The following is a 14,349-nucleotide window of genomic DNA, read 5'->3' as shown; positions in this document are numbered from 1 at the left end:
TGAAAGTTGTGTGTCAAGGGCGTCGCTACTGTAATTTAGAATACTCTCTATGTAGGCTCTGTAGGCGTACATGTTATCGTTCTGGGTGATGAGTCGGTCGCCCAGGGTGATGTCCACTTGATTAAACATGGTAGCTACAGGGTAAGCGATTGGTGCCACCTTAGAACCGTCGTCAATGTCGGTCCCATCCGCTTTTACGATTTTACACATAAGATGCAGCAGAGTGTTGTTGAGATCCAAATACATATCCGTGGCCCCTGACACATAAAACTCTATAGGTGCCAACGGTGTCAATGCTGCTAAAGGCGACACCTCCATGAAGAAGCTGTTTTCGATGCTTGTCTGGGTGGGCTTTAGACTAAACAAGTCCAACTCTGATTTGGCGCACTCTCCAGATCCACAATGTACGAAGGCCATGGCTGTGCTTACAAGGCTTTAAAAAATATTTACTTTAGAGCCGGTTCGCTTCTTTGCAGCTCTCTTCCGTCTTGGAGCTCTTCTTTTCTGAGGACGTTTTGAAGCGGTCCTCCTTTTTTTATAGGGGGCTGGGGGACCCCTGCGTCTGGAAACACCCCGTTTCCTTTTGACACTAGAGCGTGGCTTATACAGCAAACCAGCTCCTTCTTGAGGCTGCTTGTTCATGCGCTCTGCAACCGCCGAGGTAACAGACCCCACCACCTCCTGGGCAATGTTCGAGGCAGCCGCCTTAACATGAGGTTTTGCAATTTCATAGCCTCTTCTCAGGAAAGGCATAGCTCTTCTAAACAGGCTCCTAAAGAATCCTCCTAATCCAGCCCCGTACATAACGGGTGACCCTTGAAAGTACGGTGGTCCTCCATAACCGGCTTGACTTCTGTAATAGTCTCTGTACATAGACGGATCTCCGTAGGTTTTCATAACCACCATGATGGCTGCCTAATACCCTCTGTCGTGTCTAGGCCTTAAATGAAGCTTGACAATAACTTTCCCGTATTTAAAGGCCACCGGCTCAGACTGATCATCGTAGATCATAATTGAAATAGTGTCAAAATGGTTTTTAGAAACTGCGACGTAGTCGGGTTTGTTAAATTGTATGTTGACCATGGTATTATTATCACCCTGTACATGCACCCACCTTAACAACGGCGAGTAACTATCACCTATCCTCTGAGACTCTACAATATCGCTGTACACGTAGAGCGTGTAGAACCCCCCATTAATATCGGGGCACGTTTGATCTTGTTCCACGGGGCTTTTCACATGTTGTACTGTCCCTAAAATCCTTTTTAATTTACCTGAGCAGTTAAACAGGGTGTTTCGATTTATGGATTTAAGAAACACCTTCCTTCTCACATTATCTAGGGTCAGATGAATATTCGGATGTGGTTCTATAGCGGCTATGGATTTGTTGATGGCTTCGATAATGCTTGTAATGTTTGGGTAGTAGCCGGGCGGGAAGGATGCGTGTATGCCCATGGGGTCCTGCTCCCTCTTGATGTGAAACTTGGCTTCGGCCGCTGTAAATGTATTCCATGTTCTAGGGTATTGTATTTCTGTTAGGGCAACCTCCCAGTCCCCCTTCAGGTCCACAGCCTTAGCCAATTTGACGGTGTAATTAGAAATCTGATTGCTGGGGAACATGTCCTTAGAAGCGTTGGATGGTAAGGTTATATAAAAGGGTGTAGTCTCCATCGTAGCAGCGGGTTTTAGCTCACACACCCTTCAGGGAGCTGGCCAACACCCAACTGTTAAATTTCTCAGGCCAGCCGCGCCATTTGACATATGCCTGGCTCTTAGCACCTGTACCTTGCCTTTTCAGAACCTTTTCAACCCTATACACACGGTTTGGATCATTGGGCACCTTTTGTAACTCTTCCTTGTAAAAGGATCCCGACACCGTTTCCCCATCGTAGTCCTTTAACCTGTAAATATATAGCCCTTCCTTAAGCTCCACACTTTCCACTATAAATATTTCATCACTAAAGGTCTGTTGGTAACCCTTTGTGAAGACTCCTTTCAGTTTTGAAATCCTTACATGATCACCATTTTTAAATACAGAGTTCTTCACCTTTGTCCCAAAGTTAGGACCATACAAGTTTCTCCAAACAGTTAACGAATTACTAGGTGTTACCTCTTCAGGTGCCATTTTGATGGTCCTATGATAACTAGCATTATATACAGCTAAAAAAGCCTGTAGAACATCCACGTATCTGTATGTATTGTTGGCCGTAAAATACCTCCACATCTTAGACTTTAAAGTTCTGTTAAACCTTTCTACAACCGCTGCTTTTACCTCCGTGTGTGTTACAAAATGTTGAACATTGTGCTGCTTTAATAATTTCTGAAATGACTTGTTTAAGAATTCTTTTCCTGCGTCTGTTTGTAGTTTTTGAGGAGTACGTCCTTTATCGAAGATGGCTTTAAAAGCGACCGTGACGCTAGCTCCACTTTTATCACGCAGCGCCTCTGCGTACGCGTATTTGGACAACACATCTAGGACTGTTAATATATAACAGGCGCCGTCGTTATGTTTTGCAGTATCTTGAAGGCTGATTATGTCCGCCTGCCACTGATAATCTATACACGCATTAACGATTGTAGGACGCCTCTTAAAACGTCTTCTGGCTGGTTTATGTAGTGAATACGCCTCCTCTCCTGATAACCATGTCTTCACAGCTTCTCTGCTTACCGACTTCTTGTCAGCCACAGCCCTTCTATATAGAGCGGCGCCGCTTCCAAAGCTGCCAACCCCGCTTGTATCATAATAAAGTTTTCTTAACAGGCCCTCCGACATGTTAGCAGTCATTAGAGTACAGGAAATGAAAGACGCTTGTTTTGTGCAAGAACATTTTATTAAAAAATAATGAGTATTACCAGATCACAAACAAAAAAGGGGTTTCATATCTTTTCACAGTATGCGTAGTCAGTACGGTTTAACACATATACTTTTTTGGGTGTAACATTCTACTACTTTACTTTAAATACACGCTAGCACTTAGCATTACATCAGGACTTATCTATTATAAAATAGCCTTTGTGGTGCGAGGGCCACTACTTTTCTGCTTTTTAGATACACATTACACATGCGCCTTTCTATAAGTCTTTCTATCATTTTTCTGTCACAGCACGCACAGGCGTTTGGCATGCCTCTCAGTTTTGCGCAGGGGTCGTTGGCATAGCGTATCTCCTTTACTGTTGCCATCAAGATCTTCAACATGTTAGGGTGGACAAAATTATTTTCATCACTCAGGCCGTGCACCACCCTTAGCAGCTTATACATCTTGTACGGATCAAGCAAACTACATATGTGCCGTATCATTCGGTCTCTGTATGAATCGGCTAGACACTCGTGCGCCTCCTGTTGAGGGTCCCTAATACGGTGGCCGAAACACATGTTGTAATAGTCCCGTTTGACACAAGCGCGTACAACTATAGCTGCGAAACCTTTGACACCAGCTATAGTGTCTCTGGGGAACCACGCCGTTGCTTTTACAAACTCATCGTTCTTAGAACCATCTTCACATTCCATGGGCGGAGGTGAACTCGGCTTTGTGGAACTTCCAGTCTGGTTTGCACAGCATATACAGGACAGATTCAAGCTGCGACCTTTTGCAGTCTGCCCCTGGGCCTCAGTTCTTTTCGGTGTTTCATCCTAGGTTCAAAAGACAAATATTGACACCCCGTTAGCGGTAGAAAGACAACAAACTTTCATGTAAAGGGTCTACGCCTAACATTTTTTACTTACCCACACACTTTCACCACCCTCTGCAGCGCCTCTGAAATCTTGAGAGTCGGTAACATCCATTGGGGACCCTTCATCTTCAACGCTTGTATCAGGCTGTTGCACAACTACCTTCGTAGGACTCATAGCCTTCTGAACATCCATGGTTTCATAGATGTGTGTATTAGGAGGGGGCATAGTTTCATTTTCTTTGTGCATTATGAAGTAAGTGCACCCCACTGGTTCTGCTCTCTAGAGGGTCACCAAACAAAAAAAACGAAATATTAGCGTTCGATAGTTGTAGAAATAAAATACAGCCTTATGATAAATGGCTGCTCATAACATTTTGACTCACCCCCACATTTTCACCACCCTCGGCGGCGGCTCTGCCATCTTGAGAGTTGTTAATATCCTGCGATGCCCCATCAGCCGCGGTTCTGACATTTTGAGAGGCGGGAATAACATCCGATGCTCCCTCAGCTTCCACGTTTGCATCAAGCTTTTGAACAGGGACATTCTCAGGAAAAAGACTCTCGCGAAAACCCACGTCTTCATAGACGGGTGTATTAGGCGGAACTATGGTGTCTTCCGCATCCTCCGACTCCAAGAGCATGCTTTGCTCAACAGTCAAGTCGCCACTCGAACCCTCGCTAGAGCTGCTGTCGCTCTTAATCGGGGACAGCGGACACCGCCAATCCTTGAAACCAGGGGCGCCAAAGCGCTTAGCAAACCCACAGCCATAAGCAGTAACGTCGCAACCCATATCCTTAGGTTCTTCTGATTGAGCATTCTCGTCCACGACCAAAGGGCTTATGGTTCTGTAATAGCTACTGATGGGGGTCTGTGAGCCACCAACCCAGTGTTTTCTCGCCAATGGGTTGTAGCTCTTCTTTTCTGCCATGGCGCTCCTTCACGTAGTCCAGCGGTTGCTTGCTTGCTATACCAGGCTCCTGACACCGGCTTATATGTATTCTGACGGCTCCGCCACGCCTATGTCTCCAAAACAAAACTACACACCCCCCTATGACTCAGCCGCCCACCTTTTAAGGCCCGGCCCTGTTAAATTTAAGGCCAGGGTTTCCAGCCAGAGCAGTCAAATTTCCGGCCAGAAGTTTAAGACTAGGCCTGTCATAATTAAGACTAGACCCATCACTTTTTTAGGCCTCAGCCACCCACCTTTTAAGGCCCGGCCCCTGTTAAATTTAAGGCCAGTGTTTCCAGCCAGAGCAGTCAAATTTTCCACACACAAGTTTAAGACTAGGCCTAGCCTTAAATGTGATGGGTCTAGTCTTAAATATGACAGGCCTAGTCTTAAACTCCTGGCTGGAACTGTCAAATTTAAGACCAGAGTTGAAGTGAAGGTATCACTATATACTACTAATATGGCTTTCTATTATTTACCGAACACAGTTAATGCCTGCTATCGATTATGTCATTTATGGAAAATCCTTTCCAATTATTCAAGATTTTATTGTACAGTCTGTTGATTAAACAATTTGATACAAATACAAACAAAAAACCTTTCCCCATGACAACCACACTGCCCCTACAGCCAGCCACTTCACAGATCATCCTGCAACCAGCCAGTGATGAGTAAATATGTGAAGTATGGCGACCTATGTTTTTTAACGGTTCCAAGAAATGCTTAGAATCATGCCTGAATTTAAATGTAGTGGCACTTTAAACTGAGTTTTGGGGTAAGTTTTAGAGCATGGGTGAATGTACCCCCCGCCCAAAAAATGGCAGTAAGTACGTGTATAAGCACAAATGATAAATGTGGAACCGGTCTGGAGCTCGTGAACTACAATCAGTCTCCATGGCTACGCGAAGTGGTCTTCTCATTCAGGAAGACTTGGGTGGTACTTCTAGGCTTCTAGGGGCTGCGTAAGATTACACTGCAAGCTCCAAGTCCTTTAAAATGTTGAATTGAATGCAGGTTTTAGTTCGGGTTTGGGAAATCGTACTGTCATTTTTGACCATATCTGAAAGTCCGTTGGCAACAGTTCGCACTGGACTGCGCCTTTGGGGCTGGTTCAAGATCTATTTCAAAATACCTCGGCTTCATTCGAGAATGGGCCAAAAACAACAGCGTGGAATGCTATCCAGAAGTGGACCCCATGATTAAAAAGCGCTGGCTCGGGCGGGGCCACCCATTACTTGATTCATTGCCAGAAGGCCTCAAGATGTTCACAGGCCCCTCAACAGCCAATCTAAGGAGCAGTCCCTTTCCATTGCATTTCTGCCATGGAGTAATAATAAACGTATAAGTCATAGCGGAAAGAGAGCAAAAAAAAGTGTGTGGTTCTTTCTCTCTCTTCAGGCCTTCAAAGGTGATATACCTTATCCGGTACTGCAATATCACCCCATGCTATCGTAACACCCCCAGTCAACACATCTTTGCATTCTGGAAATATAACGTGGAAAAGATTACATCTGACATTTTCAGGAGACACCCAGAGGAGTATTTATTTTACTCAGCTCACGCTATTGGCTATTTGTTGTATCAACCCACCTCCCACGGAGTGCTTCCACTGGAATATACGAGAAACTATTTTACATCTCGAAAGTACATTCAAATATTACACTTACGTGGCAAATTACATGCAATACTACCACCACAAATACAAATATTACTGCATTACCCAAGGTTCTTCTGGATGATACCTACCCGGCACTTCTGGGCATCCCACCCGGAAATTGAGACAGCTTGTTTTTCCCGTATAATATATCTACCTGTTTTTATCCCAACTGTATCCGAGATCTGCCACTGCCTTGTTCCTTCTTTCCTTGTATAATGCATCTAACTGTTCTTATCCCAATTGTATACACCCGACTAAGACTGTTTTTACCACCTGTCAATCCAATAAAGCGCTCTGATACCCTCACGGGGCTGGTTCGCACTCTATAAAACTCAAAAATAAAATAAAATTAAAATAAATACCACCAATCTAAATGCCACCACTACCAATACTATGCCTCCAAAACAAATAACACTATTCTTATTACCAATATCATTACCCAGGTGCCAGGGGCACTGCTGCTGTGTCTGTCATGTATTTCACCCATGTAGAGACATCCAAAATTGACAAAGCTATTTTTTTGCATTACAGCTGGCAACCCCGTTTGATGCACCGAGGGGATCACTACTAGCAATCTTGCATTCAGTGGCCACTAATGAAATCTTGTCTGATGTGGGCACTATCATAACACTACTATTATTATTAGCTCGGGCTGATAGTTATTAAACATAACTAGCTGCTATTACAGGAAAGGTTGGAGATCCCTTTACCAACACACTTGCCAATACCATCACCAATAATACCACACCACCGCCTATACCAGAACCACAATACCAACAAAATCAACATACCACCTTCAACTCCACAGTCCCACAACTACCACATCTCCACCATCAACACTCCCATATCAACACCACCACTACCACAATACCATCAACATTACAATCACTAAGCACTTGCAAAGACAAGTGCTTGGCTTTAAACCCAGAGTGCATGGAATTATAGTTCTGCATGCCTGCGTTTGCCTGTGTCATCACAACAGAGCCTGCCTGGTCCCTCTGAAAATGGTTGGTTTCTTTCCGTGATCTCCATTCAATTTAAACTGTAGAGTTGGTCACCGGAGAAAAACCTACATGTGTCATGCAGTAAATGGTCCTTCTATGTTATAAAAACTTTGTTTTGCAGAATGCTGCTTACGTTTTCGTTTACAAAACGATCTAGCGGCAGGAAAGAGTATGTGGCTCATCCTCAAACTGGGCTGCAGAGCCAGATCTTCAAAGCAAGGCAGGAAATGCATGCCTTGGTTACTCACTGTCAGAGGGGGCTGGCTCATCATGCCCCACTATTTCTTCAGATTTATTTTCCATTAGTAATGCAGCGGTAAAAGTACCATTGCTCAAGAAAGAGCGCAATGCAATAAATAAATGTGTGTCCTTAAACATACAATTATTGCCACACCTCCACGGTTTACAGAATTCCATACAATTATTCATACCTACATCGGATACTTACACCTAACATAAGGCTTACAGTCTATGTAAACCCTTGATCAGCTCGTCTTTAAGATCAGGATGCGGAGTTCCCTGTTTTTATGCAGGCATGCACTTTGTTGTTATACATCCTAATGAGGGTGTACTGTCCCACGTGGTCTCTTGGCACGACAAACAAAGCTCTTACTGAATATAAACTTGGCACCTTTGTTAGGTTTAAAAATAGAAACTACTATTACATAATGGTCTAATATCGTTTTCGTCTCTCTGGAGGCAGGCACCAGTTGACCAGCCAAATGTGGCATCTGGGGCTTTTGGCTTCGAAGGGAAGACGTCCCGTGCCAGTGTTAATGACAAACAAATTAACTAACTTAAGTGACTGACAGCTGCTTCCCCAGCACTCTAAACGGCTTATGAATGAAGTGTCAGTGATATGATCAAGGCTAGTCAATGAAACAAAATAAGTTACCCCCGAGGTGCCGGCAGCGTAAGAGTCCCGCCCCCACCTATTCCCCGGCCGCAGTCTGCCCACACCCAAATGTAGGTCCCCTCTGCTAACTGTGGTGGCCAGAGACCTCACTTGAGATCAGGCTATTTGGATGTCACTGCCTGTGGCCATCAGTTGTACTGGCTGTGGGTTTCCGGTCTCATGCAAGTATAGTGGCGGGAGGGTGGAGGCAGGGCCCGCTAGGGAGATTAACCTCATACAACCTCTTTCTTGGCACCCTAGGATTCTGGTTCACAGATGGCAAACCACTGGGCTCTGTGTCAAGTAGGCTAATATCCAAAGCAGCCGTGACCACCTATTATCCATCACCCCCATTGCTAGCGCACAGCATGCCTGTCGCGCGTCTCTCTACAGCCAGGTAGTAACAAATACTGAGAAAAGGGTGGCCCTGCATTTCTGAGAAGCAGAGCCCTCGTTTGGATTTATTTGAAGAAAAAAAATAGAAAATGTATTTAAAACTAAGCTCACCAATTTCAGCAGGACAATAGTAAATTAATAAATGATGAATTTCCCATTACTTATTAGTAAATTATTTGATTGAGGACCAAGTAAACAACTGTCTCTGCATCAGTTAGCAGTAAGTGATTAATCAACACAATGGATAAACCACACAAAACAGGGTTGATACAATCGGTTGTGCCGATGCGAGTAAAATGTGCGAATATCGTTGAAGGATGTAAAAAAACACAAGTAGCAAGAAAAAGTTGTGAGTAGTTGTCAAAGAAGTCAATTACCAGGGAGACCTTCAAATTCATGTTTTGTCCAAAAGTAGACAATTCGGTATTTCGCAATTTAGGGAGGATTTTCATAAGGAAAAGGTCTGGTAAACTTGAAGTAGCACCCCTAGGATGGGGTTATTGTAAAGAAGCCTGTAGGACGCCATAAATCAGGAGTACCCCCATGTAATTGAAATATTGCACTCACAGAAAAGCAGAGACAACTTGACCAGTTAAGAGGCTTTGTTGTGAAGAACAGCAGCTCCAGTCAAATGAATGCTCTCTTCTGATAGGCCAGCATGTGCGCTGTTGTGAACTTACGTTTGATTCCCAAGCCCTTGTTGATACAGGTTGATACACGTTTAGTCGTTTTTTAAGCAGTACAGGAACGTGGCACTTCATTGATGGAATGCAAGCTGTTTACATCAGATAGTAAATGGCCATACCCGGGTGGAATTTAAAACCCCTGTGCCAGCCCCTGGTGCAGATTCTGTACAAAAATAATTTATTTACCAGCTAACATAATTGCAAATATGCATTGCAACTACATCTGCAACAATTAACTGGACCAGATTTTATGGATCGCCAATAAACATGTATGGTCTGAAAGCAGCTTGGAGGTTTTTTTTGTTTGTAAAAAGATTATACTTCGTGTTGTTAAAAGAACCATGATCTGTATGGAGCAAATGGTTGCAATAACTGGGTTGACAAAATCTCTGTCTGTGCATTCTCTTTGGTAACACTGGACACGCAATGTGGTTTGTAGTTTCTACGCATTTATAAGCACTGTCCATATGGACAGGTTATTCTAAGCTAACTATGATGATTTGATGAATCTGTGCTGCAATGTTAATTTCTCTTTTTGTAAACTTTCCTTTCCAAAAATCATTAAAATCGATCATCCAAAAAAAAAAAAAACAAACAGAGTTAAGCTGTCTTCTAAATGGTAAAATCTGGGCATCTTTTCTAGTGAATTCGACAATCTCGTTTACGAAAGAAAAACAGTAAACATCGCAATCTAAGAAAGTTTTTTCGAACAACACATTATGAAGACCAAGAGATGAGCCAACATAGACCTTGAGCTTTCAAGGGCTAAACCTGAAGGGAACCCAGCCTTTGTGTGACGTTTCACACTATAATAAATATTATGCTATGTAATAATTGAGCCTCTTTCATTTTAGCTTCGGCAAGGCGATTCTAGTTTTTTCTGTTCTGTGGCCGACTAAGGTTCTTAAGATTTTTCCAGCATTGACATTTCATATATTCATTCACATGCTTGATTTATTTCATATTGCCAGGTTTGGAGTCCTCTGCGTATAAGTTTAAGCATCAGTGTCAGGATACACTCGCTTATCATTGTAATTTGCACACCCTATCCACACCCTGCTGCCAGAGGCAGGAGACAACCCACACTTGCAAATGTCCAAAAGAGCAAACTCTCAGGAGGGACGCGGCTGGGCTTCACTTGCATCCTGGACACAGGGTGCCTTAGCAGACCCCGGAGTCCAACCTCAAGAGCTGTGGAAGGTATTTGGAGGGTGAGGCTGTGAAAGTTTGATGCAGGACGAGTGCAACAACATAACCAGCCTGTAGGAAGGTACCTCCTGACTATGGTTGCCCCCAACTTTTTGCCCTGTGTTTTAGCTGGTTTTTGACATAGTCGACCTGGGATCCTGCCAATCAGGACCCCAGGCCTACTGCTCTCTCTTTAAAATGGATTCCATGTACCTTAGGTGCATTTCCAATTGGTACTGGGCCACCTTATCAGACCCTGTAACTCAGGGCATAGGTGTACCCAGGGCCGCCAGGGGCTGCAGCATGTATTATGCCACCCCTGGCTGGCCTCCTAAATTTGACACAACTGGCTGCATGACAGCTGGGGCAAAGTCGTGTAATCACCCTTTGCTTTAGGTATAGTAGCTCTATATCTAACCATACAATGGACACCCGAGTTCCTATCAGTCACTCCTATGGCAGGCCTTGACAATCCTGAAGGCAGAGTGCGTGGGCTCGTGTGAACTAGGCTCTGGCCCGAGCCGAGCCCGGTTGCAGCTTGCGGAATCAAGACCCAATGGCTGTTCCATGATAACGCGTACCACATCGGTAACTTCGGTGTCGCGTTATCAAGACATGTCGAGTAAGGTGTCATACGAATCGGGATGCTGCCCTCTCACCAACTCTGGCGACGAGGTTAGCATTCCGCCCTTCTAGAGGGACACGACATGTACGTAACTGTGAACCCCGGTTAAAGTTAACTAAAGCCTCAGCTCCACAAAATGGATGCTGCCACCACAGACACGAGTCTGACCTCCTGCTGCTGGGAGTCCTTCCAGCGAGGAGAGCTTGGACAAAGGGTTTCCTGTCGAGGGCGGTGTTCGCACCGTCCCAGACAGGGTTTGTGTATTCTGGGTAGGTAGGGCTTTTGCGAGAAGGTGACTGCGGAGTGGCACCCCGGTGCTCACTACGCATCTGCCGGTCAGAACCAGTTCCAGGGGCGCCAGCCCTGGCCTGGGGAAAGTCCGGCAGGGGAGAGGGGTGTAACTACCCCCCTTCCTGGTCCCACCCTTAGGGCAGGACCTAGTCATGTACCCACCCCTTTCTTTAGGATAAAGACCGGAGCGGGGACCCTTCCAAATTAGATCATCTTTGAATCAAGAACTACTTTCTACGAAAGGACACTCAAGACTCTTCTCAAGATTTCTCCCTTGTGACTAAGGAGTAGTCACCCTGCATCAGCGGGCACCATCTAAGAACTCTGCGGTTTGCTGCAAGTCCTTCCTCAAGGATCCGACGGCCCAGCTCGACGAAAACCGGCTTCCCTGGCACCTCTGACCTCTACCCACGTCATCAGCTCAGCTGTGATCTGCGGGTGCGACGAGACCTCGAGGGACCGGCCATCATCAGAACCTGCACGCTCTTAACCAGCACGACCATCGAAGCAATTCTCTGGTGAGTGCTCTGGGGTCCGAGAAGCCCCGACCCTGAGCCGCTCCAGCACCGAAGTGCAGTCTCCCAGCATCTCCACGATCTGCGTGGGGCCCTTCTGCTCGCTGCTCAGCACGTTGTCTGGTCACTAGCCGCTGGCTTGTGCCCTTCTGTGACGACATCCGACAATCAACACTGCTGGTCTGGTTGCTCCAGACTGGCCCTTGCTTCCATCTTTGCGAGAAGCACCCCGGGCCCTCCTGGTCCACTCAAGACGCCATCTTAGGCCCACCACGTGGCCCTGAGATCTGCCAAGGCTTGTTGTCCCATCCTGGGCCCAGCGACGCCGACAGCATCATCCTTCGTGGGACAGCTCGCACGTCCACCGTGGTCGCCGATAACGCCTCCTGGTCCGTGAGACTGCAGAGCCTAGCGTCGCCCACTCACCTGGTCGAGGTGACGGCCAACCGGTGCCCTCCTGGTACCCTCTGACTACTGGCTAGTAGTACGAACTTGGTTCCCTCTGCTTTCAGGTATCAACGATCTCTGATCCAGGCTTGGATCTCTACGAACTATTCATCACTGGTCGCCGGCCAGCAACTCTTTTTCTTCCGGCTCCTGGCTCGTCAGCGAAGACCCCGACGCCTGTAAGACTTGTGCAGCCGCAGCCCTCGTGGCTAGGTAACTCGGCATTTCGGTGCCTGCATAGCCTCTTTACTCTAGGGTCCCGAGTCCCTCGCTTCCGACTTGCCTTATCGGGTCCGCCCGAGACCTTAAACTTTCCGTGTCCTCGGACACTTGTTTTAATTGTGCACTTGAAGTATTTTCCTAAGGGATTTGGTTTGTGCTTAGTACCCTGTCCTCATAAAGAGTACAGGGCTGTTGTGATTCTTAATAAATATACTGTTTATTTTCATAACACTTGTGTGGTGTCCTTTCACTTGGTGTTCAAGGGGTATGTGATGGTATAACAGCTGGCTTAACACGCCCTCTCGAGTCTTTAGCCTTAGACTGCTCGTATCCACGCTACTAGGATAGCTGGTCTATAGGTTGACTTACAACCAAACACCATAAGGGTCGTTGGAACGATACATAGCGGTCGCTAGAATAGCGAACGCTGCATATCGGGCCAACTTCTCACACAGCCCAGGAAACTTTGAAAGCCAGGAAGAAGTCAGAATGGATTACTGACATGTTAGGAGGGGGCGTGTCAGTCACCTCCTAGGTTTGCCTCCAATAGGCTAGTGGAGCTGGGGAACAAACAGTTGCACATTAGCCTCACTTCTTAAAGGACAGACAAATGGGTGAAAAGGTGCCCAGTGGCAGACACAGCTCTGTAAAAAGAATGGTATGACTGGTGAGTCAGTCATGTTATGCCATGCATGAAATGTGACTACCTTTTCTCCTGTCCACCAAACTTTTACAGGCTCCTCCTGCGCGTCAGGAAATCTTCCAAGCACCTGCATTTTTCCCAGTAAGAAAAAACGGAACGGGATACAATGGCAATCCTAATAATGTGTAACATTGTTATCAATATCACAGAATGTTGAACAGCATGCTTCAATCTATTGCCAGTTATAATCTAATCGCATTTACCTTAAAAGGATGAGTTGACTGACAATATGTGTACCACAGACCTGCGAAAGACACAGACTGAAGCACGGAATGCTAACCCAGTGGGCTTTATTCAAACATTCACTGGAGTTTCCAATATATATATATATATATATATACACATACATACCATGTCGAGTTCACTCAACAGAATGTTCACTATGTGTATACAGACAAGTACATTGCCAGAAACTGGAAAAAGCAGACCCTCCGCGATTAGAGCGGAGCGAGTAATTCTTTTTAATACATCACTTTTGGTGAGTTTACTGTATATGCCAAGTAGTCCCACACTTATTTATTGTAGGACTCTTGTGAGGAAAGGACAACCAATTATTACCTTTTCCTGTGAAACTAGAAACAGGATGAGATAAACGTGCTTGCATGCCTCTGCAGACAGAGTGAAAAGCATAGGTTCAAATCTCTGCTTCCTTCCTTTGCTAAATGTTTGATCCTGTGCGAACTATTTGACCTCAGTGTACACCATGCTCAGTATCTTTGTCTGGATCTTGCGTTATTTATGTCATAGTCTTACATTGCACTCGCTGCTTGCACTGATGCGTATTTTAGACGTGGGCTACTAGCAGAGTCTGACAGTTGTGACAACTTTTCCAATGTGGGCCAAATCTTTAACCACTCCTTTTCTATCTTTCAAGCTGCTTCCTGAGCGCCACAACGGTGACCCTTCCAATGAAGTCACTTCCTATGATGCCTCTTCCTGTGATGTCATGGTAAGTCGAAGAGCATGCGTTACGGGTCAGCAAGCTAACTGCCGCACACCCTGCACCCCCTCCCTGGGGCACTTGGCGACTGCTATTACCCGATTTATTGTAAACGAACTCACTTCATTACTACAGTTTATGTAGAGCCAACCTGGTCT

At 45.6% G+C, this 14,349-nt stretch overlaps 2 protein-coding genes across 6 annotated transcripts in view; both read right to left on the bottom strand.

Annotated features, from left to right (window-relative positions):
- C1_1H1orf21 (chromosome 1_1 C1orf21 homolog) overlaps positions 1-14,349 on the bottom strand; it is a 404,852-nt gene that overhangs the window by 290,918 nt on the left and 99,585 nt on the right. The gene's annotated exons all lie outside the window — the stretch shown is intronic.
- Positions 2,993-4,601, bottom strand: LOC147747943 (uncharacterized). The gene is made up of 3 exons (XM_086926443.1): positions 4,056-4,601; positions 3,725-3,952; positions 2,993-3,631 (listed from the first exon to the last, which is right to left on the bottom strand). Exons 1-3 carry the CDS (start codon positions 4,599-4,601, stop codon positions 2,993-2,995), a joined length of 1,413 nt encoding a protein of 470 aa, XP_086782569.1.

Source organism: Lissotriton vulgaris, chromosome 1_1 (genome assembly GCF_964263255.1).
Source record: "Lissotriton vulgaris chromosome 1_1, aLisVul1.2, whole genome shotgun sequence".
Taxonomy (NCBI): domain Eukaryota; kingdom Metazoa; phylum Chordata; class Amphibia; order Caudata; family Salamandridae; genus Lissotriton; species Lissotriton vulgaris.
Note: the sequence above shows the minus strand (reverse complement) of the source record. Positions and strands in the feature narration are given on the sequence as shown.

Excerpts from the sequence above, each read along its gene's own strand:
- LOC147747943 (XM_086926443.1), bottom strand. The coding sequence starts at position 4,601 with ATGGCAGAAAAGAAGAGCTACAACCCATTGGCGAGAAAACACTGGGTT. Across the intron at positions 3,953-4,055 it reads AGGGTGGTGAAAATGTGGGG|AGAGCAGAACCAGTGGGGTG; the intron begins GTGAGTCAAAAT and ends GTGACCCTCTAG. Across the intron at positions 3,632-3,724 it reads AGGGTGGTGAAAGTGTGTGG|GATGAAACACCGAAAAGAAC; the intron begins GTAAGTAAAAAA and ends TTTTGAACCTAG.